General features: G+C 43.3%; 1 protein-coding gene across 2 annotated transcripts in view; it reads left to right on the top strand.

The window, feature by feature from the left end:
• Positions 1 to 13,372, top strand: part of LOC110499072 (sclerostin) — a 43,446-nt gene extending 30,074 nt beyond the window's left edge. Inside the window, exons 1-2 of one of the 2 annotated variants that reach the window (XM_021575950.2) lie at positions 7,511 to 8,055; positions 11,205 to 13,372. In XM_021575950.2, the coding sequence (XP_021431625.1) occupies positions 7,815 to 8,055; positions 11,205 to 11,626 (663 nt within the window). In that variant the 5' untranslated portion in view covers positions 7,511 to 7,814 and the 3' untranslated portion in view covers positions 11,627 to 13,372. Of the gene's footprint in view, positions 1 to 7,510; positions 8,056 to 11,204 lie in introns of those variants that run through there. The other variant, XM_021575948.2, reaches the window with a different exon arrangement.
• The last annotated feature ends 12,631 nt before the right edge of the window (positions 13,373 to 26,003 follow it).

Below are 26,003 nucleotides of genomic sequence, written 5' to 3' on the forward strand. Positions count from 1 at the left end.
AACCTACAAGGTTTCCAATCTAATGAATAGCATCGACATTGAACATCAAATGGCAAACCTAGGTCACAGAGAAGACTGACAATGCCAAACCAATTAAGAGGTAATTTTAAGGTATGGGAAACAATGCTCTGTTGAATCTCTGTTGGCAATCCTGGCCCCCATTTGATAAAAGCATTTCAAAAGTAGCAATCTGGATTATAACAAAGTGGAGCAGCGACCAAAGACAATCAGGAGAAACATGCCGGCCTGCGGAGAAAAGAAAGGGAGGGTGGACAGACAGTTGATATTGGATGTTTTTGGGGAAAAGGACCATAACGTTTGGTTTTCATAACGACTAATGTTGTGTGCAAAACCCCCTGCTCTCCTCCAAAATATCAAATCAGAGATTTCTCCTCCTGCCGTCAGCCATGTGTATTTGGTGAGAGGTCAGTCAAGGAGAGGAGAAAGAAGCTAGAATTTTGTTCCCTTGCCTCGTAATCTACCGCTATGTTAGAGCTTCTTGTAAAACGCTCCAGAGAAAGCCTTCACGTTGGCAGTGAATAATTTGATTTGTAGGGTAATTACTTTGGCAGCTAAGAATAGCACCTGCGGCAGGCGGCATGGTGAGCGGCAGGCTGGGTAGCGCAACTGGTTAGCACATGGTTCAGGCTCCCCAGTCAAGCCGCAGTCGAGGTTCCCACAGTTCCCACCACATGGCTCATGCCTGCTTTGGTGTACGGAGCAGATTTAGATGAAGGCTCAGTTTGGAAAGCATTGGGACAAGAGATAAAGAATGTTATGTGCTCCTGCTGGTGTCCACTTAGCCTTGTTTGCCAGGGCATAGAATGAGACTACCGTCTACCTACGAGAATATGCAGCATTAGGTTTTAGGCCTAGTAGAGGATAGAGCTGAGAGATACAGTGTGATTTAGTGTGTGTGTGCGTGTGTGTGTGTGTTTGCTAAGGTGTGGAGAATCAGCAGGTGGTCTGTCCAGTTAAAGTGTCTGTCCAGTTAAACAGTCTAATGCTTGTAAATAGAAACTGTCTTTGAACCTGTTGTTATCAGACCTCATGCTCCGATACAAACTGCCCGACAGTAAGGGAGTGAACACTTCGTGGCTAGGGTGTGTGGGCACCTTGATGATGCTGCAGGCCTTCCTCAGGCAACATTTTGAGTAAATGTCCTGGATGGATGGGAGCACTGTCCCAGTGATGTACTGGTCCATCTTCACCACCCACTGGAGGGCCTTGCAGTCATCGACGAAGCAATTCCCATACCAGGCCGTGATGCAACCGGTAAGGGCGCTCTCGATGGTATTATTTGGAAAGGACCCGGGGTGGCATGCCAGGTTACTTCAGCCACCTTAGGAAGTAGAGTCGGTGATGCACCCTCTTGATAAGAGTGGTGTTGATGTTCGACCATGTCAAGTCCTCTGTGATATGGACGCCAAGGAACATAAAACTGCTGACTCTCTACTCCAGTTCCGTTGATGTGGATCGGGCCATGTTCCCTCCTCTGCTTCCTGAAGTCAACAACCAACTCTTTTGTTTTGCTGATGTTGAGGGAGAGGTAAGTGAACTGTCTGCAAACTTTATGGTGGAGCTGGTGTCGTGCAAAGCCACGCAGTCATTGGTGAACAGGGAGTACAGCAGAGGCCTGAGGACACACCCCTGTGTTAAGAGTCACTGTGGAGGGGGTGTTGTTGCCAATCCTCATAGCCTGTGCCAGTTAGGAAGTCCAGGATCCAGTTGCAGAGGGTGGTGTCCAGACACAGGCCTCTGAGCTTGATGAAGAGCTTGGAGGGAACAATAGTGTTGAATGCTGCTGTAGTCAATGAACAGGATTCTCACATAGGTGTTCCTCTTGTCTAGATGTGTTACGTCCGTGTGAATAGCGATGAAAATTGGATCTTCTGTGGATCTGTTGGTCCACAGTGGTAGGCAAATTGGAATGGGTCAAGTGTGCCTGGCATGCTGGCCTTGATGTAGACCACAACCAGCCTCTCAAAGCACTTTATGATGACCAAGGTGAGTTCGATGGGGCGATAGTCATTTGGGCACCTTGGTTTTCTTGCGCAATGGGATGATGGTGGTCTCCTTGAAGCAAGTGGGGACTACAGCCTGGGACAGGATGAAGATGTCTGAAGACGCCCGACAGCTGGTCAGCATACACTCTGAGGACGCAGCCAGGGATGTCATCTGGGCCAGCGGCTTTTGAGAGTTTTCCTCACGTCAGCCTAGGAGAGCGAAAGCACCTAGTCGCCCAGAGCAGCGAGAGTCTTCCTGGATGGCTTGGTATTGTCTGCCTCGAGGTGAGCATAGAATGTGTTAAACTCGTCTGGGAGGGAGGCTTCGGTGGGCACCACACAGCTGGATTTGCCTTGTAGTCCTTGATAGTCTGTAGTCCTTGTCACATGCGTCATGCGTCGCGAGTAAATGGGAGATGGGTGGCGTAAAGCTCAACAATTCCTGTCATGACAAATGGTTGATATTCTAGCTTCGCCGTTGAAATAGCAGAGGATTTTCACAGTTAGTTTAGCTTCAGCTATAGAGGCAGGGTGAAAATGTATATCATAAAGCATTTCCTAGATAGAAAATGTCCTGTGTACCTGTTTTGTGGCGAGTGCAACATTATAATGTATGTTGATCAATCTTTTTCATTGTGTGACAATGTGCAGAAGCAGTTTAGAATTAATTGTGTTTATATGAATGGATAATAAATCAAGTGCCTGGACTGTTTGAAAGCAAAGCAAAGCATTCCTGCCCTGTAAAATATACACTGTGATACAGTGCAGAACACCTGCCAATAATGCATTGCTTTTAAACATGCAGGGATTGATAACCTTTCCCCAAGTAGCTTAGCTAATACACATTGTTAAATGTTTCCATGTATCTGATATCTCCTCTCCAAAGCAACAAAAAAAAAAGACATATATTTCACTTAGGCAAGTCAGTTAAGAACAAATTCTCATTTTCAATGACGGCCTATGCCGGCCAAACCCGGACGACGCTGAGCCAATAGCACGCCGCCCTATGGGACTCCTAATCACAGCTGGTTGTGATACAGCCTGGATTCGAACCAGGGTGTCTGTAGTGATGCCTCTAGCACTGAGATGCAGTGCCTTAGACCGCTGCACCACTCGGGAGTCCCCAACTATAGACAGATTCCTACAATATCTCTTTCAATTTGTGGTTATCAGGGTCCCTCCATTAAATTGAGTAGATTTAGTGCACTCTTCTTGTCTTTTGAGTTGCTTGGACACTCCCGTCCTCAAGTACAGTCCTATGCATAGTATGTGAACAGAGGGACATGAATGCATGGTGATACAGTATACAGTATATTGTTCCATCAACATGTTTGTCTGCATTTTATGTCCTTTCCATTTTGCACTCTATATGACCCTCTCCAATGGAAACTATTAAGATAGATATCACGCCAGCAGGGTGTATTTAGGGGAAGATGCCAGATATGAGAGGTTTTGTTGATACTCTGCAGAACTACAGACGACACGTTGTTGACTGACTTAAACAATGACGAAAAATGTAAACAATTAAGAATTTGGGCAAAATGAGTTGCAAAACAGACATTTACGATTTCACGCACCATTTACAACTATTTTCACCCATTATACTGCATCTGAAATAAACATATTTTTCAAACATGTGTGGTCAAGCATCTTGAATCACTGTTTCCCAACACCCAGTCCTCCAGTCCTGGCTGCTGCAACCTGGTTTCATAGCATTTCGTATTAATCTGTATCCATATCCGAGACACTTAGTATGATGTGTTACGTTTCATATGGTATGCATTAATTTGTGGATGTCCATCACCCATTTCATATGGTATGTTATGAATGACAATTCATATTATATGTTATGAATTTCAGCTAGGTGGCTAATGTTAGTTAGGGGTTAAGGTTGGTTAAGATTAGGAGTTCAATTAAAGGGTTAAAGTTAGGGTTAGAGGAAGGGTTGAGTAACATGCTAAGTAGTTGAAAAGTAGCTGAAAAGTAGTAAATAGTTGAAAAGTTGCTAATTAGCTAAAGTTGTCTGTGATGAGATTCGAACTCGCAACCTTATACGTCCACCCCGACCAACCACCCTACTTTCGTTTTTTTGCCTTAAGTAACCTCCTGTCTTATGTAACCATACCAAACATAGCGTACTAATTTGAGTGTCCTGGATTTACATTTACTATGTTATGTCTAGTCTATGAGACCAGGTTGAGTCCTGAGCAGCTAAATGTTTTATGTGGCTCAGACATGGTTTGTTCGTCTCCTATAAAATAAAATATCCACCCATCCTTTCTCGCTGCTGGCAGCCCACAATCTGGAGAGCATCTGATTGTTATTCAGGTCCTCGGCTGCTATCGATAAACCAGTAAAAAAAGCACTGGAGCCCGGGTGTTCTATTCAGAAAGCCAGAGAGATCTAAATGAGGACTGTGAGCGGCAGGGACGGAGGCAAGGTAGTAATCAGAGTTGGCTCTGGGGTGAACACGGGACCGTTCTTCACCAGCGTGACGACAGAAGGGAAGACATGGAAACACATGGACAGAGTCTTCTGGAGAGTGGTGTCCAGTCCACTAAATCACTGTGCCAAAGTTAGAAGTTCATCAACAACGATAATGATCTCTCTTTTTGACAGGTTTTAGGCTGTTTGTTTGTTGTGGCCCCTGAAAGGAGCATTTCAACAATAATGAATCATCTTCATCCTTGATCGTTATTGGCATGGTTTTGAAACCGGTTGGATGGCTCCCTTTATTCCAACCCTGATTTAGGGTTTCAATAGGCCTGAAGCTAGAAGGAAACCATCAAACATCTCATTATGACCATTGCTCAGTTCCCAAAATGAGTAAGAGAGGAGACAATGTGTCATGAACAGTACTATTTTATGAATGTGTGTAAAAGTATAATTTTTCATGCAACACACCATGGTTGGCCTGTCTGTGCATGTCTGCTGTGTTCTTAAAAGGACTCCAATAGGAGAACATTTCAGTTTGATCAGAGGGCAGTCATAATCCTATCTGCTTCCTCTGAACAGTTTATTTGTTTATTGTCCCTCAAGAGGGCAGTATTTGTACAATTGAGCCTCCGACTCCAATCAGGGTCGTCAATGCACCCATTATTCTGCCTTGGGAGTTTAGTACAACTGCCACATATAGTATAACCCAAGAATTAAAGCAATTTTAGTACTTTCGAAAGCAGGCATGCCAGCTAAGATAGTAAGACAAACTACACTAGCTTGATTGATAGCCTGAAATGGGTTGGGAGATTGGGAACCGATCTAGCTGGCTAGCTAAAGCCAACTTAACAAAAATTGCCAGGTGGCTAGTATTATAACCTGGTCTCTAAGCATTTTATATTATTCTATACATACTGTAAATCTGAGACACTCCATTTAGTATGATATGTTTGGTATGGTTACATAAGACAGATGGTTACTTGGTCAGGGTGGATGGGTGGGCATATAACGCAATAGTCTAGCAACCCAAAGGTTACGAGTTTGAATCTCATCATAGACAACTTTAGCATTTTAACTCATTAGCAACTTTTCAACTACTTACTACATTTTAGCTACATTACAACTACTTAGCATGTTAGCTAACCCTTCACCTAACCCTAACCTCAACCCTTTTAGCTAACCCATCCCCTAACCTTAACCCTTTAACCTGACTCATAAATTTAACCCTACTTTAACCATAACCCCTAGCCTAGCTAACGTTAGCGAGCTAGCTAACGTTAGCCACCTAGCCACCCAGCTAGAATTCGTAACATATATGGTTTTTGCAAATTTGTAATATATTGTACACTTCAAATTTGTAACATTTTGTACATTTAAATAATGTGTGTAACATATCATACGAAATGGGTGATGGACATCCACAAATTGATAGATACCATACCAAACGTGTCTCGAATTTACATATGAAATAATACATAATGCTCTGAGACCAGGTTGAGTATTACAGAAAAACACATTTCTGCCCTGCTAGAGCTGCCCCGGTCAACTGTATGTGCTGTTATTTTGAAGTGTAAACGTCTAAGACAACAATGGCTCAGTCACAAAGTGGTAGCCCACACAAGCTCGCAGAACGGTACCGGTGAGTGCTGAAGTGCGTAATGTGGAAAAATTGTCCATCCTCGGTTGCAACACTCACTACTGAGTTCCAAACTGCCTCTGGAAGCAACATCAGCACAATAACTGTTCGTCTGGAGCTTCTTGAAATGGGTTTCTATGGCCGAGCAGCCGCACACAAGCCTAAGATCACCATACGCAATACCTAGCGTCGGCTGGAGTAAAGCTTGCTGCCAGTGAAACCGCATTCTCTAGAGTGATGCTTCACCATCTGGCAGTCCGACGGACAAATCTGGTTTTGGCAGATCCATGGAGAATGCTACCTGCCCCAATGCATAGTGCCAACTGTAAAGTTTGGTGGAGGCTGATATTACAGCAAAAGGGGTCGCAACTCCATATTAATACCAAAGATGTTGGAATGCGATGTTCGACGAGCAGGTGTCCATATACTTTTGGTCATGTAATGTAGCTTGATCAAATTCATTTACAAGCATGTGAGTCTTGCCTAATCACCCGCAGCTAACATCAAATAAAATGCTGTGTGTGTGTGTGTGTGTGTGTGTCACTCTCTCCTCTTCAACTGATGATACTGTCTGCAATCATTAGAGTGTCCTCCTTAAACATATCTTTGCTCCATAGTGCATCTTGAAAATAACCATTTACTAGGGAGAATAGGGGGTTGGTTACTCTTTGCCTGGTCCAGGTAGTGTGCCCCCTCTGCAAAACACCACTGACAGATCTTTTATTATATATATAAATCATTATGATAAAATGTGGTCTTAAATGAAGTTAAGTAAATAATTTAACATCTGAAAAATGAATTTAAATTTTTTTTAAACAAATAAATACAGGTTATATATTATTTTTAATTACATAAACAAACAAAATATCAAGCAGCAGGTGCCCCTGTGCCAAATATGGACATGACACCTCTGCAAATCCAAAGGCTGTGATTTTTCAAGGATGCCAAGAATTTTCTGGGTCCATTTTTTCCATCCTAATTATCTTATTGAAACCAGGATGGGACTCCATGTGTCATTCTCAGTTAATAAAAAAAAATAGTGAAAATTAATTAATGAGATTGTTTGATGATGGTGTTACATTTATATAGATACTTTTTCAGTGGTCTATGACTGTAATAAATGTTTGAAGTTAGTCAATAGTCGAACTCAAAAGCAGATACACGAGCATACAATAAACAGCAATAAAATAAATACTATAAAACAAACAAGTAATATTGCAAATAGACTGCTGCGATCTGTCAACGTGTACGAATTTCACAATTTTGCATATTTTTTTTACAACACAAAATTGCGCCAGCTATCAAACACATTGTCTATGATGGAGAAGGAACCAGCCTCGCCATGAAACATCACTCAATGGTCATCGAGACTGCGCCCTGTATCACTCCAAACAAAACCACATCAAAACAAATGGAATATTTTAGAGACACGTACATATTGCATGAATCACGAAGGAAAAATGCGGCAATACTGGAACTAGATGCGCTGTCTCCCTCAAACCAACGAACCCCAAACCCGCACGCACCTCTCTTGGCGCGCACACATGCACCTCTCCAGTTTCAATGAATTTGGCTGGGGCAGGACCCCTCCCACTTCGTGTAAGCACTAATTGTCAGTTTTGACGAACGCTGGGGTACTTAAATAGCGTCAAAGTTTCTTGTATGGGTGGAATTGGTCAACTTGCCACAGAGCGCATGTTACTCATAGTTTATTCCAGCTCCGCAGATCGATAAGCATGCAGGTGTCTCTCGCGCTCCTTGTCTCCAGCACGGTGCTGCTGCTGCTACAGGGATGTTGTACCTTCGTGCAAGGATGGAGGGTGCTAAAAAACGATGCTACAGAGATCGTACCAGAATATACTGAAGACATACAGCCTCCCGAGGAACCAATACCACAGGCTTCTAATAATAACAATAATACAATGAATCGACCAAAACACGGGGGAAGGAGATCATCAGCAAACACAGCCTCCTATAGTGAGTATTTATTTTTACGTTATCTGGTAGCCGACATAGCTAGAAGGAATATAGGATGTCCATATTCAAGGCGCATTATGAATACTTGTAATAATGACTTGCTTTATTTGTGAAACACTCGTAGCCTACAATGTGAGATTGGTATAGAGAAACGATTTATCTGTATGGATCATCTTTCATCAATTTAATTGAATACGTTGGGATATTGCTTAATCAATCTAACAAATATTTCCTTCGAATTTTACTCTAACACAGATGTATTCCTAGGATACTTATATCAAATCGAGGAGTTTAAAATAAACTGCGTGGAATAGTGCTAATATCTAATGGACATGAATGCACAATATGCTCTCGTGCATAATGTGCGCAGTCACTTAGTGAAAAAAATGAGTTTTCAATTTGTGGTAAACGTTTCGACAATATCTAAGAATCTGTAATGTTACGCATGTGAGATAGATAAGGCATTATTTCTCAAGCACTGAGCTTTTGGACCGTCAGCACTGTTCAAAGGGCGCGAACTTCTCATTTCCCCAGACACATATTTCCCAGCATAGCGTCTCCTCCTTTAGGCACGGGTTAATTTGTTTCTGTCAATGTGCAAGACCACACACGTCCTTTTAATCAAAAAAAAAATGCGCAAGGTGTCGATTAAAATATCAATGTAGCCTATAGTCTCTGGAGAATAATGAAACCTTACCTGTGTGGTTTATGTAAATCATTAAGGCAAGAAACCCTCCAAAGACCACCCAGAATATCCAATAATGTTTCATTTATGAACGTGCCGAGAAGTGCTACTTTCTGTATGTAGAATAGTTAATAGCAATATCATGAGTAATGCCCCAACCTTCAGTGTCTGTTTTAAATTGCAGCTTTCCCTGCTGATGCATTAGACTGGAACAGCTGTACTGTTCAATGGAGCAAGCCGGATTGCGGTTAGATGAATGCTATGCCAAGGATGATAGGGCAATATGTCACAGACACATAATATGCCCGTGGTTTCATCCTCACACGATCTGAAGAGCTGCACTTATGAGAGATCAGGGTTTTTCACTCTATCCTTGGTGCTATTTCCCTCTCTTTTATACAACGAATTAGTTCAGGTCTGCCTATGCCATAACTATTTAATTGCAACATCATGTGTCCAAATAGAAAATAGAGTTTCTGCTCTTAGGGGATTTCTTCAAGGTATTTGGAAATTGCAACACTGTGATAGATAATTGAGTCCCACCTGTGGCCAGTACAGGTTATGCTGTAGTCATGCAGATTTTTTACAGAGGAAATATCTCTGATTGTGCATCTTGAATCCATGAGACAAGGCAATGTCGTTCTTTCCAAGTTTTCCCCGAATCTAATCATGTCATTTCAAATCTAAAAGAGTCGTACATAGAGTACAAATGACAAATGTTGTGATTAGGATATAAAATACTGTAATGATGGATGAGATACATTTAACATAATACTTGAAATCGATAAACAACAGATACATCTGCAGGATATTAATTTGAGACTGTTTGCTACAGAAGGGAAATGAACCTGCACCAACAGGAAATGCCATTTATTATGTAGATTATAATTCATTAACATTTTTGTAGGTCTTGATATATTCTTCGTAAGGGGAAGTCAAGTCAGAAATGTCAAAGTGTAAATGATAAACTTCAGAATGCTTTTTAAACCTCAAATACACCGTACATATAACATTTCTTTGCACCAGGGCAATCAGATTAAGATCCTACACCTGTAGCTTTGCGGTGGGGGTTGGAAGAACACGCGTCTTTTTAAATCTCCTCTTTTACTGATCAACATCCATCAACCGAGAGAGAGAAATAATAATCTATTGGGTCATATCATATGCGATAGGGGTCTTTCTCATAGGCCTATCTGCCTTCCTCTGGGAGTACCATATCTTCCCATGATTCTTCCCATGGTCCCAGTGGGGTCATTGAGGCAGAGAGGGTGACCTCTGTCTGGCTCCCCTCCATGACAGTCCATCCCTGGTCCCTAGGCCCAGCAGTCAGCACACTGGGAGAGACCTGAGAACAGGGGAGAGACCTTATGCTGTGGCTGTCCGACCAGCCGAGCCACAAAATAACACCAGATCAGGTTCTCTGAGGGGAGAAAAAACGTCATCCTTCCATGAATCCTTTTTTATTGCCTTTTTGCAATAGAAAAGCCACAGAAGAAAACAGATGCATCTCAGAGTGTATAATTTCTTAAACCGACATGTCCTCTGCCATTCTACACGCCACATGTAAAAAATAAAAAAGAGGACAATAACTCTTACATAGGGCTGTTGAAAAGGCCATGGCCGACATATTGAATGACCAATTATGCACTGAATATGCTTTCTCAAATCGTTTGGTTCATTTGTCTCATTTCCAATTGTCAAATGTTGTATTTAGGAATGACAACAAGCATTTAGAGAAAGTTTCCAATCTTCACATCCTTTTTCCGGAGGGCCTGTTTTGTGTATGCCAGCTTTTGTTTCCGATTTAAATCTCCATTATGTTTGATTGAGCTGTTTAATAGCATTCTGGTCTGGATTTACTATCAGCTGATTGCTGCCAGCTGGAATTCCACATCCAACCTCATTGTCAGGCAACAGTCATTATCAGATCATGCATCAACGTTAGTGTTCAGTTGCAACTTATTTCCCCCCCTTATACTGAGCCCTTAACCAAACATGGGGACAACATTGGTTTTGAATTGGATTTGTATATCAACATTGCATTTATTTGATTACCATTAAATTTTTTTATAAAAAGTACTCTCTGCTTTAAGAAATTCTAAATGTTATGTTTTTCTGAATGGTGAAACGGAAGGAAGAGTTTATGAACATTTCCGATGAATTAAATTGAGACTCATATTCCATTTCCCAGCCCAGCTCCACGCTTGCAATTAAACCAAGTTCTTAGAATAAACAAATAACATTATACGCACAGTGGGAATCGTACTTTTGACACTGACACACACGTACTTTTGTCATTGACATATTCAGCACGTCTCACAGAGACACAGCTCTGAAGCTCTCTGCTCTTGAACAGTTAAATGGAAGATTGTTTCCCTCGAGTCGGTCCGACTTCAAAGTGTTTTTTTTTTTTGGGAGGGATGCCACAGATTGTGTAACCTTGATATCCTCCTCTTCACCCCAGGTGCCTCGGAGCTGAGCTGCAGAGAGCTGCGCTCCACCCGTTACATCACTGACGGCTCCTGCCGCAGTGCCAAGCCCGTCAAGGAGCTGGTGTGCTCGGGTCAGTGCATGCCCGCCCACCTCCTACCCAACTCCATCGTGCGCGGCAAATGGTGGCGGAGCAGCGCTTCCGACTACCGCTGCATCCCGGCCCACTCCCGAACCCAGCGGGTGCAGCTGCAGTGCCCCAACGGCAACAGCCGGACTTACAAAATCCGCGTGGTCACCTCCTGCAAGTGCAAGCGCTATAGCCGCCACCACAACCAGTCAGAGGCCAAGGAGGCCTCCTCTTTGCCCGAGCCCCGACGCAACAAGAAACGCACCCGGCCTCCTGGGAGTCAGAGCAAGAGCAAAACCCCGACGCTGGTCAGCAACTCCTACTGAGGATTCCTTTCCTTCTTCCGTACAAATGCAGAGACCAAAGTAGCACGCTCACTCATACACACACAACCCAACATGGCTCCTTCAATGGAAGAGGGAGAGGAAGAGACATTTCAACAAAAAGGGATTTGTTAAGCTGTTTGTTGGACTGGCTTGACATGCGTTTTTCTCACCAGACAGGCACTATAGATTTTGCAGCCTATTTTCAAACATATTTCAGAACCTTTGATTTGCATGACCAAATGAGTCAACAGACTATGCCAGGGAAGGCCATGTGACTGGTCAGGAAAGTTGGAACACTGCTCGGATTGGAGTGTAGATTATCATTACACACTCCAGTTCATAGATAACGGCCTCTGACTCAGGCACAAGTAGAATCTACCTTAGCCACAGCAAGAGGTGCACCTAAACTCAAAATCCACCTGTGAAAACATCCAGTGGGCAGGCTACACTGCTTGATAGGCCTATAGGGTTGAAAGGTGTCTCTATGCTGTAACTGGTTCTAATCCATCTTTTCCATGGCTGTGTGTACTGTACCGTAGCAGCACCTGGTAGCCCTGGGGCTTCAGGCTCTGGAAGTGGGCTGCTGACAGGCCTGAGAGGCCCTGGCCTTGACCCCAGACCACGCAGTCACATGACAGCCCGGGCAGCACCTCACTCACCAGGAGTCTCCCAGGGCTCTCGCTCCGTAGCAGCCTTACAGGAGCTGTCAGTTAGGGCCCCTGGCCCAGTGGCCCTAGAGCCCCTGTGAGAAAGGCAGAGGGAGAGTGAGAGAGGGGAAATGGCTGTGTCAGCAGTCCAAGACCAGGGTCCCTTCGGTCAAACAGGCAACTAGGCATTCCTGTGACTCATCTTAATGACTAAATGAGCCCATTCCTGTGTTTAGAATTTCCGCTAGACATGGCTGGTTCCTGTTTGCAGGAATCACACACACACACAAAAGGTCCACGTGTGGAGGCGGCTCCAGTAATTGTGCCTGTTGTTACCCTCTGGCACAACGTTCTCCACTAAACCCACACTGACTGGAACTATTTTGTTAGCAGCAAATAACATTGGCGACCAACTAGTCATGTCCCTATTCTATTCATTGTGAACCTAGAGTGACTCATTCTCTGAATAGCACTGACAGGAAAGATAGGAATGAGATAAAAAACTGAATCTCAATCTGAATTGTTTGATATTGGCTGTTGATATCCTACAGGATGCTGACGGACAGAAATAGACAGAAAGACAGACAGACAGGAAAAGGTTGTGGATGCCCAGTCTGCCCATGCTGACAACCCATTCCCTTTTTTCAACCCTTTCAGTACTACAGCCTGTATTTCATGAAGAATACTCATAACGTTTCCACTTATTGTCCACATTCCATTGTTCCATTCTCTCATATCGCTTCCTGATTTTCAGTTTTCTAAACTGTACTGACAGTGTTTCCTTCTTGTTCAATTGTGTGTTTGAAATAGCAACTGGAAAGGATTTTGTCATATAAGTAGAGTTGTCATGTATAGCTTGATTGTACATATTGTTCCTGTCTGGTCTTTTGGCTAAAAGCAGTTGGGGAGGAAAAAAAAACCTTGCAGACTCAAAGAAATGAACTGCATATTTATTTTTTATTTCCACATGTAAATTATTTATGCAACTTTTTGTAGTAAATGATAGCCATTATTGTCATTTAGAATAATAGTGACTGTCAGATAATAATGAAATGCTGTACAGTACACGAATCAAGTAAAGGCAGATATATTTGAAAAACTGTGTGTTTGTTATCATTCTTCTCTGAATGGGCTTGCTTTGTCAAGGTCGTTCTCTCCTTTATCTGTACCTGCACGCTAAGCGTACCTCTCAATGTGTCTCATGAAAACACATATCGGTAATTAGGAAGTTGAGGTTTTGTAGCTCTTTGGAATGTCTGGCCCGGCTCACAAAAGGAGAGGAAGAAGAATTTGCACAAAGGAATTCACACATGAGACGTTAGAGGCTCAGTCACAACAGCAACATTGCTTTGTTCATAGAGGTGGATACGAGCCATAGAACCCGTCATTCAGCCTGTTTCCTCGCCTCCCTCAAGGTCCTAATTTATTCACTGAAAACTTGGACTCTCAGACAACTACCAACACCTACTGGATCCAGGCACTACAATGCACCAAATTAGGTGTTTATGATGAGTTTTATGGACCAACGTAATTCTGAATGATAAAACTGGCACCTAATATACTACAGCACTTTAGAAGACCAAATAATGTTAAACTGTAGTAAATACAAAACAGAGAACCGAGTGGAAACTATTTGTAAGTGGGTGCTTGTCATTACCCTTGCCAATGACTAACAATTGATATTCGGCCATAATCAAGCCCTATCCAAGAGAGCAGATATGCCATGCTTTTTAGCTCAAACTACTGGCACCCGACTAAGTTTCCCAGTAATTCAAGAACAGGTACTTAAGTGCAGTACATGAGTAGTACCTTAATAGATTGATGCTGACAAAAGCATCTGCCTGTGTTACTGCGTTTATACAGGCCATTACTCCACAATTACCTAGCGTCGACCTCAGTAGGCCTAGGGAACACGAGGGTGTACGGCAGGTCAGACGCGATCAGTTTCCCTTGGGCACGTCATATGTCTACTCTAAAGCAACTTAACTACGCCCAATACGAGGGCCGCCGTTGAGGTTCTCAGCACCAGGTGCAGAAAGTCTATGGGGGCCTCGGCTATTAAAAGAGAGAGTGCAAAAGCCTCAGATTTGGTCCCCACAAATCAACTTTATTGGATTCACAGACGGTTCCTGATCGTTTCATGGCATGTACTGGTATGGTGAATATTTATAGAACTGACAGGTTTTTATAACCATTGATTCCCACCTCCCAAACTTAGCGAAATAACTGATATATACATAGAAACGTAGAAATGTTGTATAATTCAAATGAACTTTTAACGATTCCTCTGACGAGATGTTGCATTAAGCCCTTCTTTCAGCTGCCAATTTCTCAGGCTAATCACTTTTTGTTAGGCTATGTTGCCTAACAAAAGTGCTTTCTGGACTTGTGCTCTAAACACACTACTACGCTCATCAGCTAAAATACAAATGCAACCATTTCAAAGATTTGACTGAATTACAGTTCAAATAAGGAAATCAGTCAATTGAAATAATCTATGTATTTCACATGACTGGGAATACAGCTATGCATATTTTGGTCACAGATGCCTTAAAAAAAAGGTAGGGGCGTGGATCAGAAAACCAGTCAGTATCTGGTGTGACTACCATTTGCCTCATGCAGTGCGACACCTCTCCTTCACATAGAGTTGATCAAGCTGTTGGTTGTGGCCTGTGGAATGTTGTCCCACTCCTCATCAATGGCTGTGCAAAGTTGCTGGATATTGGCGGGACCTGGAACACGCTGTTGTACATGTCGATCCAGAGCATCCCAAACATGCTCAATGGGTGACATGTCTGGTGAGTATGCAAGCCATGGAAGAGCTGGAACATTTTCAGCTTACAAGAATTGTTTGCAGATCCTTGCCACATGGGGCCGTGCATTATCATGCTGAAACATGAGGAGATGGCGGCGGATAAATGGCACAACAATCGGTCTCATTGATCTCGTCATAGATAAAATGCAATTGTCTTCTTTGTCTGTAGCTTATGGCTGCCCATACCATAACCCCACCGCCACCATGGGCACTCATTTGCCCAATGAAGTCGATTATGATGCCAAACTGGAGTCAGATCTAGACCCTGGTAAGGACAACGAGCACACAGATGAGTTTTACTGAGACTGTTTCTGACATAGTTTCATCAACTGTCCGGATGGCTGGTCTCAGACAATCCCACAGCTGAAGAAGCCGGATGTGGAGGTCCTGGGCTGGCGTGGATACACGCTGTGAGACATCTTTGCCATTGTGTTGTGTGACAAAACTGCACATTTTAGAGTGGCCTTTTATTGTCCCTAGCACAAGGTACACCTGTGTAATGATCATCCTGTTTAATCAGCTTCTTGATATGCCACACCTTTCAATTGGTTGGATTATATTGGCAAAGTAGAAATGCTCACAAACACCGATGTAAACAAATTTCTGCAGAACACTTGAGAGAAATAAGCTTTTTGTGCGTATGGAACATTTCTGGGGTATTTTATTTCAGCTCATGAAACACTTTACATGTTGTGTTTATATTTTTGTTAAGTGTATAATGGAATGGTAAAATATCCCATTTCAACAGTGTGCACAGCATTATTGTTTAGCTTGTGCCAGAATGTTTTTTAAAGTTTGGTAACCACTTGAATGGCTTAGCAACTGCCAATACAGACTAAACTGATGTCTTGCCAGAGAGCAAATTAAGTAGATTGTATTTCACCATACAAAGATGTTTGACTAATACGCATGTTTGCCAGTGTTGTCTGTATTACAAGAGTAAACGACTCTCTTCTGCTGAACTACATGAACGGAAATTAAGTTGAGGAGACCTAGCATGTGAACCTAGCATGTGAACCTAGCATGTAAACAATGTTGGCTTATTCAAATCAAGCTAAGGGCAAGCAATCCTCAAAAACAATCTTTGGCATATTACAATTCCCCTGGTCGGCTTCCTGCGCAATAGCCTAACAACCTCGCGGCCTTCCAAGTAATTTCCCAAAAAGGGATATAGTTACTGAGCAGAGAACATTGCTAATGCAATACATGATATTCTGACCGTTTTCAAGGATTATATAAACGTATGATACTATTATGCCCCAGTAATTTCACCTCTGTGTCCCAAGTCAAAGTGCTCCAGGAGCAGATATTATTCCCCAAGTCAAAGTGCTCCAGGAGCAGATATTATTCCCCAAGTCAAAGTGCTCGAGGAACAGATATTATTCCCCAAGTCAAAGTTCTCCAGGAGCAGATATTATTCCCCAAGTCAAAGTGCTCCAGGAGCAGATATTATTCCCCAAGTCAAAGTGCTCCAGGAACAGATATTATTCCCCAAGTCAAAGTGCTCGAGGAGCAGATATTATTCCCCAAGTCAAAGTGCTCCAGGAACAGATATTATTGCCCAAATCAGACACATATGGAATATGACAGATGTATTTAGAGAGGGATGTTTGTGTTCAACTGACCACACCCTTCTCAGGTCATGAGTGCTAATAGCTTAAAAGAAATCGAAACCAGAGGAGCAGCTTGGCACAGATCTGCAACGTGGAAAGCAACCAGTCTGACGCATTTTTTGTATCCTCCTTAGCCAGTTGCTGGAGAAGGAGGATAGGGTTTCAGAAGAGGGCTGAGAGACTAATGTTCAGCGGGGAAGGGGAAGCCAGGGTCAGGGGAGAGGAGAGCAGAGGCGAGCCGGGAGATGTCCTCCCACATTAGCGTCAACATGCTAACATACAGTTGAAGTCGGTAGTTTACATACACTTAGGTTGGCGTCATTAAAACTCATTTATCAACCACTCTACAAATTTCTTGTTATCAAACTATAGTTTTGGCAAGTCGGTTGGACATCTACTTTGTGCATGACACAAGTAATTTGTCCAACAATTGTTTACAGACAGATTATTTCTCTTATAATTCACTGTATCACAATTCCAGTGGGTCAGAAGTTTACATACACTAAGTTGACTGTGCCTTTAAACAGCTTGGAAAATTCCAGAAAATGATGTCATGGCTAGAAGCTTCTGAATGGCTAATTGACATAGTTTGAGGCAATTGGAGGTGTAACTGTGGATGTAATTCAAGGCCTACCTTCAAACTCAGTGCCTCTTTGCTTGACATCATGGGGAAATCAAAAGAAATCAGCCAAGACCTCCAAGACCTCCTCAAATTTTTTTGTAGACCTCCACAAGTCTGGTTCGTCCTCGGGAGCAATTTCCAAATGCCTGAATGAACCACGTTCATCTGTACAAACAATAGTACGCAAGTATAAACACCATGGGACCACGCAGCCGTCATACCGCTCAGGAAGGAGACGCGTTCTGTCTCCTAGAGATATGTATATCCACAGTATAACGAGTCCTATATCGACATAACCTGAAAGGACGCTCAGCAAGAAAGAAGCCATTGCTCCAAAACCGCCATAAAAATGCCAGTCTACGGTTTGCAACTGCACATGGGGACAAAGATCGTACTATTTGGAGAAATATCCTCTGGTCTGATGAAACAAAAATAGAACTGTTTGGCCATAATGACCATCATTATGTTTGGAGGAAAAAGGGGGAGGCTTCCAAGCCGAAGAACATCATCCCAACCGCTAAGCACGGGGGTGGCAGCATCATGTTGTGGGGGTGCTTTGCTGCAGGAGGGACAATTATGTGGATATATTGAAGCAACATCTCAAGACATCAGTCAGGAAGTTAAAGCTTAGTCGCAAATGGCTCTTCCAAATGGACAATGACCCCAAGCATACTTCCAAAGTTGTGGCAAACTGCCTTAAGAACAACAAAGTCAAGGTTTTGGAGTGGCCATCACAAAGCCCTGACCTCAATCCCATATAAAATGGGATTTTACAAGGATTAAATGTCTGGAATGATGAAAAACTGAGTTTAAATGTATTTGGCTAAGGTGTATGTTAACTTCCGACTTCAATTGTATGTAAGCGTCTCTACCCGAGCATGGGACTGGTAGGAGCCCGGATGAGGGTAGGGCTATACATGCCTTCCCTCCACCAGGGCTGAGGAGAGGAGAATGGGGAAGATTGACACACATCTTCTGAGATGGACGGTAGCATAATATGGGTCACAGGCCCGCAATTAGCCATGTAAGCCTCGGCCAGCAGGCAAGACTAAGGAGTGAGTCCGGGGCCGACCATATGTGAGGAGAGGATAACAGGAGGTAGAGAAGGGAAGGAAACAGAGCGGCCAATAAACATTTCCAAACAACCACAGCAACAAAGGCACTGGGAGAACGCTCTTGGGAGAGCGTTTCTCCGCTTGACTGTGGCTAATTGGACTCGGAATCGAAGCCGAGAAAGCCAAATTAAAATATGATTTTGTTTGGGCAGGCGTTCTGAGCTGGGTGTTGGGTGCTGGCCCCTGGCGCGCTTTGTTTTTGTTAAAGATTACAACATGTCCAAGTCAAAAAGGTACCCCTCACACTCAATCTCTGTTCTATACCAACAAACCCATGCCAGAGAAGTGGAGCGCATGTGTTGAGTCTCATATATAAATATGTGGTGGGGGGGGCAGGTAAGGGCCACCGAAACATGTGTGAGGTGTGATGTCACAACCTTTGAGTTATCGCAATGTGTGATGTCATCCTAGGATTTCAAGGAGGTACGTGTGTGTGTGTGTGTTTCAAATTTCAAGTTTTTATGTCACATCCACAAGTACAGTTCTTGCATGCTCTAACCCCAACAATGCACCAATCAATAACAATGTGATACTAAAAATAACAAGGTAGAACTAAAACAAATAAAATATAAAAACACGATAAAGTAAGTGAGCATACTAGTTCCAGGACAATATTTACAATGTGCAGGGATACTGGATCGATCGAGGTAGATATTTATCGGGGTAATGTGACTAGGCATCAGGATATATGATAAACACAGTAGTAGCAGAGTATATAATGATTGTGTATGAGTGGGTGTGTGTAGAGTCAGTATAAATGTAAAAATCAAATCACATTTTATTGGTCACAAACAGGTCTTTAGCAGATGTTATTGCAGGGTATAGCGAAATGCTTGTGTTTCCAGCACCAACAGTGCAGTAATATCTAACAAATTCGACAACAATACACACAAATCTATAGGAAAGGAATGGAATTAAGAATGTATAAACATTTAGACAAGCAATGTCAGAGCATAGCCTAAGATACAATAGTATAGAATAGAATGCAATATATACATATGAGATGAGTACTGCAAAATATGTGAACATTATTAAAGTGGCCAGTGATTTCAAGTCTATGTATATAGGGCAGCAGTCTCTAATGTGCTAGTGATGGCTAGTTAACAGTCTGATGGCCTTGTCCCAGATTTAATGCACCTGTACTGACCTCGCCTTCTGGATGATAGCGGAGTGAACAGGCAGTGGCTCGGGTGGTTGTTGTCCTTGATGATCTTTATGGCCTTCCTGTGACATCGGGTGGTGAAGGTCTCCTGGAGGGCAGGTAGTTTGCCCCTGCCCCGGTGATGCGTTGGGCAGACCGCACCACCCTCTGGAGAGCCCTGGGGTTGCGGGTGGTGCAGTTGCCGTACCAGACGGTGATACAGCCCAACAGAATGCTCTCAATTGTGCTTCTGTAAAAGTTTTGAAGGTTTTTGGTGCCAAGCCAAGTATGTGCATATTATGTGTGTGTGAGCAAATGATGGAGTGTTTGTATGTGTGAATAAATCTGAATAAAATACAAAGGTCAACTCAGATAATCTGTATATCCATTTTGTTAGCCATATAGTTAGCTATTTAGCAGTCTTATGGCATGTGGATAGAAGCTGTTCAGGAGCCGGTTGGTGTCAGACTTATTGCACCGGTATCGCTTGCCGTATGGAAGTGAGAACAGTCTATGGCTTGGGTGGTTGGAGTCTTTAGCGTTTTTCTGGACCTTCCTTTCACACCGCCTGATATAGAGGTCCTGGATGGCATAGAGCTCAGCCCCAGTGATGTACTGGGCTGTCCACACCACCCTCTCTAGCGCCATGCGATCGAGGGCAGTGCTATTGCCATACCAAGCAGTGATTGCAGCCAGTCAAGATGCTGTCAATGGTACAGTATTGGAACATTTTGAGGATTTGAGGGCCCATGCCAAACCTTTTTAACTCCCTGAGGGGGAGGTGAGTGTGAGTTAGTGTGTGTGTGTGTGTGTGTGTGTGTGTGTGTGTGTGTGTGTGTGTGTGTGTGTGTGTGTGTGTGTGTGTGTGTGTGTGTGTGTGTGTGTGTGTGTGTGTGTTTGAGTGGCAGGGTAGTTAGGTGGGTTTATTAAGAATATAAACAGTTGGAAGTGGCTGTTTGTATGTGCTCAACACATTTTGCCCCTGTGGCAACTCCGGGGGCCTGCAGGGAGCTACAATGGTAAGAGCAGATCTTGGTCAGCTCCAGAGGGCTAGAGAGGTGAGCCCCTTCAGGAGGCCGTCACACATCACACAACTTAGCCAAGCCACGGTTCGGCCGGACCGAATGATGGAACCAGGCAAAGGTCCTCACCAAGCTAACTTGGAAGCATATCTAGAGGTTTTTGAGCGCAACGCAGAGAGCGAGAGAGATTGATGGCCCAAGGAGGACTAGGCTGGCAAAGTGGCCCCCTTTCTGACTGGAGAAGCCTAGAGGGCCTGTAGCGACTTGGCAGTGGCGGGCAACGACGACTACGCTGCTCTGAAAACAGCCTTCTTGGACCATTATGGGCACAACCTACCAACCCGGGCTACGCCCCTGTAAGACCTCAAATAGCCGAACTGGTTAGATTAACTAGAAGTTGGCTTACCACTGGGGACAAGCCATCAGCAATAGATCAACTGGTAATGGACATATGTATCCGGGGCTTCCTTACCGACGCAAAGTGCCTGGTCGCTTTATTAGAAAATCACCAGGTTAGAGCCCAGTAGGGCTGAAGTCAAGGCAGAACCAACGCGTGGTACAAAGCGAGACGGCTATTTGAACCCGGCTTCAAGACAGCCTCCTATTACTGAACCCAGGTCACCCTCGAGGCGGCGACCGTAGTTAGCGTGGACCAGAGAAGGTGTTACACTTGTGGCCAAGAGGGACACCTGGCCTGGAGTTGCCCGGGAAATGAGAAGTCCATGCCGACGGCCAGTCCCGCAGAGAAGACCACCAGAACCTTATGGGAATGGTGTAGGATACCCAGCTAGCTCATAATGTTCTCAGAACCATATGTTTCTTGGGTGGGAATTTCAGTATTTCTGCATAATATTCCCTACAGGTTTTCTCATGGTTCTATTAAAAGTAATGTTCTCTAAATGTTCAGAGAACATTAAGAAACAATGTTCTGCTGTGGGATTTTCAGTACTTCAACATGTTTTCCACAGGTTCAATTTAAAGTCATGTTCACAGAACATTAAGAAAACTTTCCATAAAAACAAGAAAATATTAACGTTCATTCCATTCTCACTGTCAAAAAAACTCTCTCTATCCTCTATCTTTTGTTTTCAGGTGTGTTGGCTGCGCCCGCTAATTGGCCACACCTGATCTTATTGAGTGCTTGTTTCCTTTGAAACGTTTTGAAAAAAACATGGCCTGCTAGCTCCATCCTGGTGGCACAGTGGACTGATTCCATGGAGGACAGATGATCATAGGTTGAAATCTCACTGATGCTGTGCCACAAGAAAAAATAAATGTGCGATGTCACAAAGTATTTATACAGAAATCCAGCATAAAACCCCCAAAAAGCAAGCAATGCAGATGTTGGCTAGGAAAAACTCACTTAAAATGGCAGGAACCTAGGAAGAAACCTAGAGAGGAACCAGGCTCTGAGGGGTGGCCAGTCCTGTTCCGGCTGTGCCTGTGGTGATTATAAGAGTACATGGCCATTTAGGCTAGATTGTTCTTCAAGATGTTGAAATGTTCATAGATGACCAGCAGGGTAAAATAATAATCACAGTGGTTGTAGAGGGTGCAACAGGTATATTGCACCTCAGGAGTAAATGTCAATTGGCTTTTCATAGCCAAGCATTCAGACGTCAAGACAGCCTAAGAAAATGAATTTCCATGTGTCCTGTCTGTGATTGGTGTCCAAAACATGTAACCCAAACTAAGCTAGCAGTGTTATTAAAAGTCTTATTGAAACATGTTGTCGAATGTTATTTAATTACCTTCGAATAACCTATCATTTCCATCCTCAAAAAGTGAATAAAACCTCACAAGAAAACTCTCAGGGAACCATAATAAACATTTTGCAGAAACCTCCCTGCAACCTAAAAATGTACTTTCCTAGAACAGGTGAAATATTGACTTCCGTTCTCAGAACATTTAAATAACTTTCAGTTTTACCGGTCAGGAAACGTATGACTTTGTTCCCAGAACCAATGGGAAATTAAAAACTTACATTCCCACAATTTCCAAGGAAACAAATGTGCTAGTTGGGTAAATATAAGGATGGAATATCATCCATGTGGAAGAAAAGAGGACAAGTTTTCTAGCTTATACCAGGGTTAAGCACGACATAAGACCAACCCTACCCCTCCCAGGCCAGAGGGAAGGGATGGCTTAGAAATAATTGCCTGCTTTCATAATCTCCGAAAATGTCTGTCTCACTCAATGACATTCAGAGGTTCCTATCAGCCGCTGTGTCATGTCCAGATGGTGCTTGAACGAACCTGACTGTTTTTACTTATTGAGTCATGGACAGAGTTACTATCATTGCAATTTTGACATCGATGACCACACGTGTGACACACACTATAAGACACACATGTACAAGTACCCACATGCGTGAGCAAGAACACATTTGAGTCTCATGCAGGTTTTCAGTAAGCCAGTTAGAATTAGCATAAGTAGTAAATAATCAAACAGGAGGAGTGATTGTTAATGCTTGCTTCATTTAAAGCACACAGAACGATTCATTTTAGTGGGACGTTTTGAAACAGGAGCAAAGTATTTGAGTGTGTGGTAGTCATGGTATGTTAGGGATTATATCTCCCATGAGGAAAAACATTTACTGCCCTCAGTAGGCAGACATTTTCCAACAAACAAATTCCCTCATAGTTATACTTCTCAGAGAAGCAGTTAACAGTATGAATCAAGTGATTTCCCTCAAAGTCCTCTCTGAGCCCCACTGTGTTGGCGATGGATTTATGACCTGGCACCATCCATGGCGCTCCCTCCCACTTCTCATCACTTTTATGGGCATGTCAGCTGATTTTGAACATGACAGAAATCTGTTGGATTGGAGCGCGCATATGACGACACATGTTGTGTCCATGACTTTAATAAGTCTCTGTAGCATTACCTCAGCTCTCAACACATACTGTAGGTTTAGCCTTGTTCCCCAGTTCCCTTGTTCCCCCACGTTTCAGAAAGGTGCCAGTCTATTTACTCCAAGGCTGACTTTGTGCCAGTCTATTGGTTGGGGTCCAAGGTTAGCTAACCTCAAGAGTGGTATCTCCAGAAACCACAAACACAACTAAACACCAGTCCAGTCCACTGACATTGCACAACAATCTTGTGACTCCAGTTCAACGAGGTCAACTGTGATCTTTTTTTAAGCATTTATTCCACCATAACAATATTGCCATAAAAAATATGTTGTCCACTTTTATGTCCAGTAACCTAGACAAGCCAGTGCCTTTGTTTACTTCATCCTTCAATGAGGGGGGGGGGGGGGGGGGGGGGGGGGGGTCAATATATTCACCAGTCCTCTCTTTCTCTCAACATAGTATTATTTTATTTCAATCACACACTAAACACTTCTCTGATTGTGTACCATGTGGAAGCTGTTTTAATGCTGTTAGTTATTCTGATTAGACTCGTTCTTGACCCCACTTCGAGGAACACGAGGCAATCAGTAAAACTGCAGTGGAAATTGCTTCCTAGCCGTGTGGCCCAGGAGAGACTGGGCTCCAGATATCTTCAGGATCTGCTGGACTTAGGAGAGTTTAAGATCAGGATCAATTCAGCTCTCCAGCTCCTTATCAGATGACAGACAGCCTCTGGAATTATATAAGTAATTCACTTAAGTCTTGTTCCAAGCCCTGCTGTAATGTCAACGACGGAATGGGTTTGGGCAGTTGAGGAGTTGTACCACACGGTTTTTCCAAAATCTCATCTGGGTGAAATTCATAAACTGTTTTGTTGAGTGAAATGCATCATTCTGATTGGGCCCGTCAGGCCTTACGGTGCCATGAAACGAATATTTGCTTTTTAAAGCTAAGTGTTTCCATGTTCTTCTGAAAAGCTCAGTGATGTGTATTCAGCTCGTTTCTTTGGGCAACATTCTGCTCGACAGACGATGGTATGATGGATGTATGGGTACACGTTGCCAAGGTCTCCCCTTTCCTCTTTTCTCACATAGGCATTCATGGCGGGGATGAGAGCAGCGCCAGGCAAGTTGAGGGAAGCTGGGCCTGGGTGCGGTGGATTACTACAGTAGTGTTTTGACAGCTACGGCTAATTGTTCATAAAATGGCTCTGTGAGCGAGAGGGCTCCGTGTCATGACTCACAGTCTACCATTTAACTGAGGAGAGGATTTTTCCATTCTGTCAATGAGCAGCCTAACTCTTCACCATCTTTATTGTGAAATCCTCTGCATCTCTCCATCTCTCCCCATCCCCGTCCTCCCATCCTTCCCTTTTTCCCTAAGCCCGCTCCACACTCCATTCTTTCACAGGCGCTCAGAGGGTGTAAGGGAGGCCTCAGATCATCTGGTGTTGTTGCCGTGGCATGTTGCGATTACTCCCCTAGTACGCATATCTGACCCAGAGGAAGGAACAGGGGGCAAACTGACCATTTCATACCTCCACCGAGGAGAGAGAGAGAGAGAGAGAGAGAGAGAGAGAGAGAGAGAGAGAGAGAGAGAGAAGATCCTGCAAACAGATGTCTGTGGATCCGTCCCTGGCAGAGAGCATGGCTAATTAACTGTGTTAGCAACCCACACAAGGCTACTGTGCATAGTCTTAGTTCTAGTCTAGAAGGTCAATAGGTTTCTCATATAGAAATGCTAGCCTGTCATTGACTTGTGCAGGAAATAACATAAGCTCATGACACAGCTAGCTTGAATTGTCTCAGATGGAGCAATCTCATGAGATATTTTTTGATAGCTTTGATATGTTGTCAAGGAGTGCGGTCACATGTGTCTGCGAGCAGAGGATCACTGGTTCGAGCCTGGTATGGGTACAGGGACAGTGGAGGAAAATACAATGTGCTGATAGCAGCACACTTCCCAGCAAACACATTTGGTTCCTTAGAAGTTGTGGGAACGCCCGTTTTTGGTTTCACATTCGTGCTGGGAAAAAAAGCAATAGGTTTCCTGACCGGTAAAAGCGGAGGTGAAAATGTTGCCTGTTCTGGGAATGTTCATTTTTAGGTTGTTGGGATGTTCAGAGAACGTTTTATTAGGGTTCCCTGAAAGTTTTCCTGGGTTTTATTAAGGTTCTAAGAATGGAAATTATAGGTTATTCGAAGTTAATCAAATAACGTTCTGTGAACATTCTCTAAATGTTGTGAATATTTTCAATTAAATACTATGGTTATCAGGAGGTTTTTTGATAACTTCCTTAAATCTTTCACTGAATGTTTCAGTAACATTTTTAATAACACCGCTAGCTTAAGTTAACTGTTTTGAACAGATAGGACACATGGGAATTAAAATGCAAACACATTTTTTTTTAATTGTGGCATGGTGCCAAAATAAAAATAAAACATTTTAAAAAAGCACTCATTAAGATCAGGTGTGGCCAATTAGAGAGCGAGGCCAACACACCTGAATACAAGTAACAAGATAGAGAATATAGAGAGTTGTTAGACG

The sequence above is a fragment of the Oncorhynchus mykiss genome, chromosome 20 (assembly GCF_013265735.2).
Source record: "Oncorhynchus mykiss isolate Arlee chromosome 20, USDA_OmykA_1.1, whole genome shotgun sequence".
In the NCBI taxonomy this organism is placed as follows: Eukaryota; Metazoa; Chordata; class Actinopteri; order Salmoniformes; family Salmonidae; genus Oncorhynchus; species Oncorhynchus mykiss.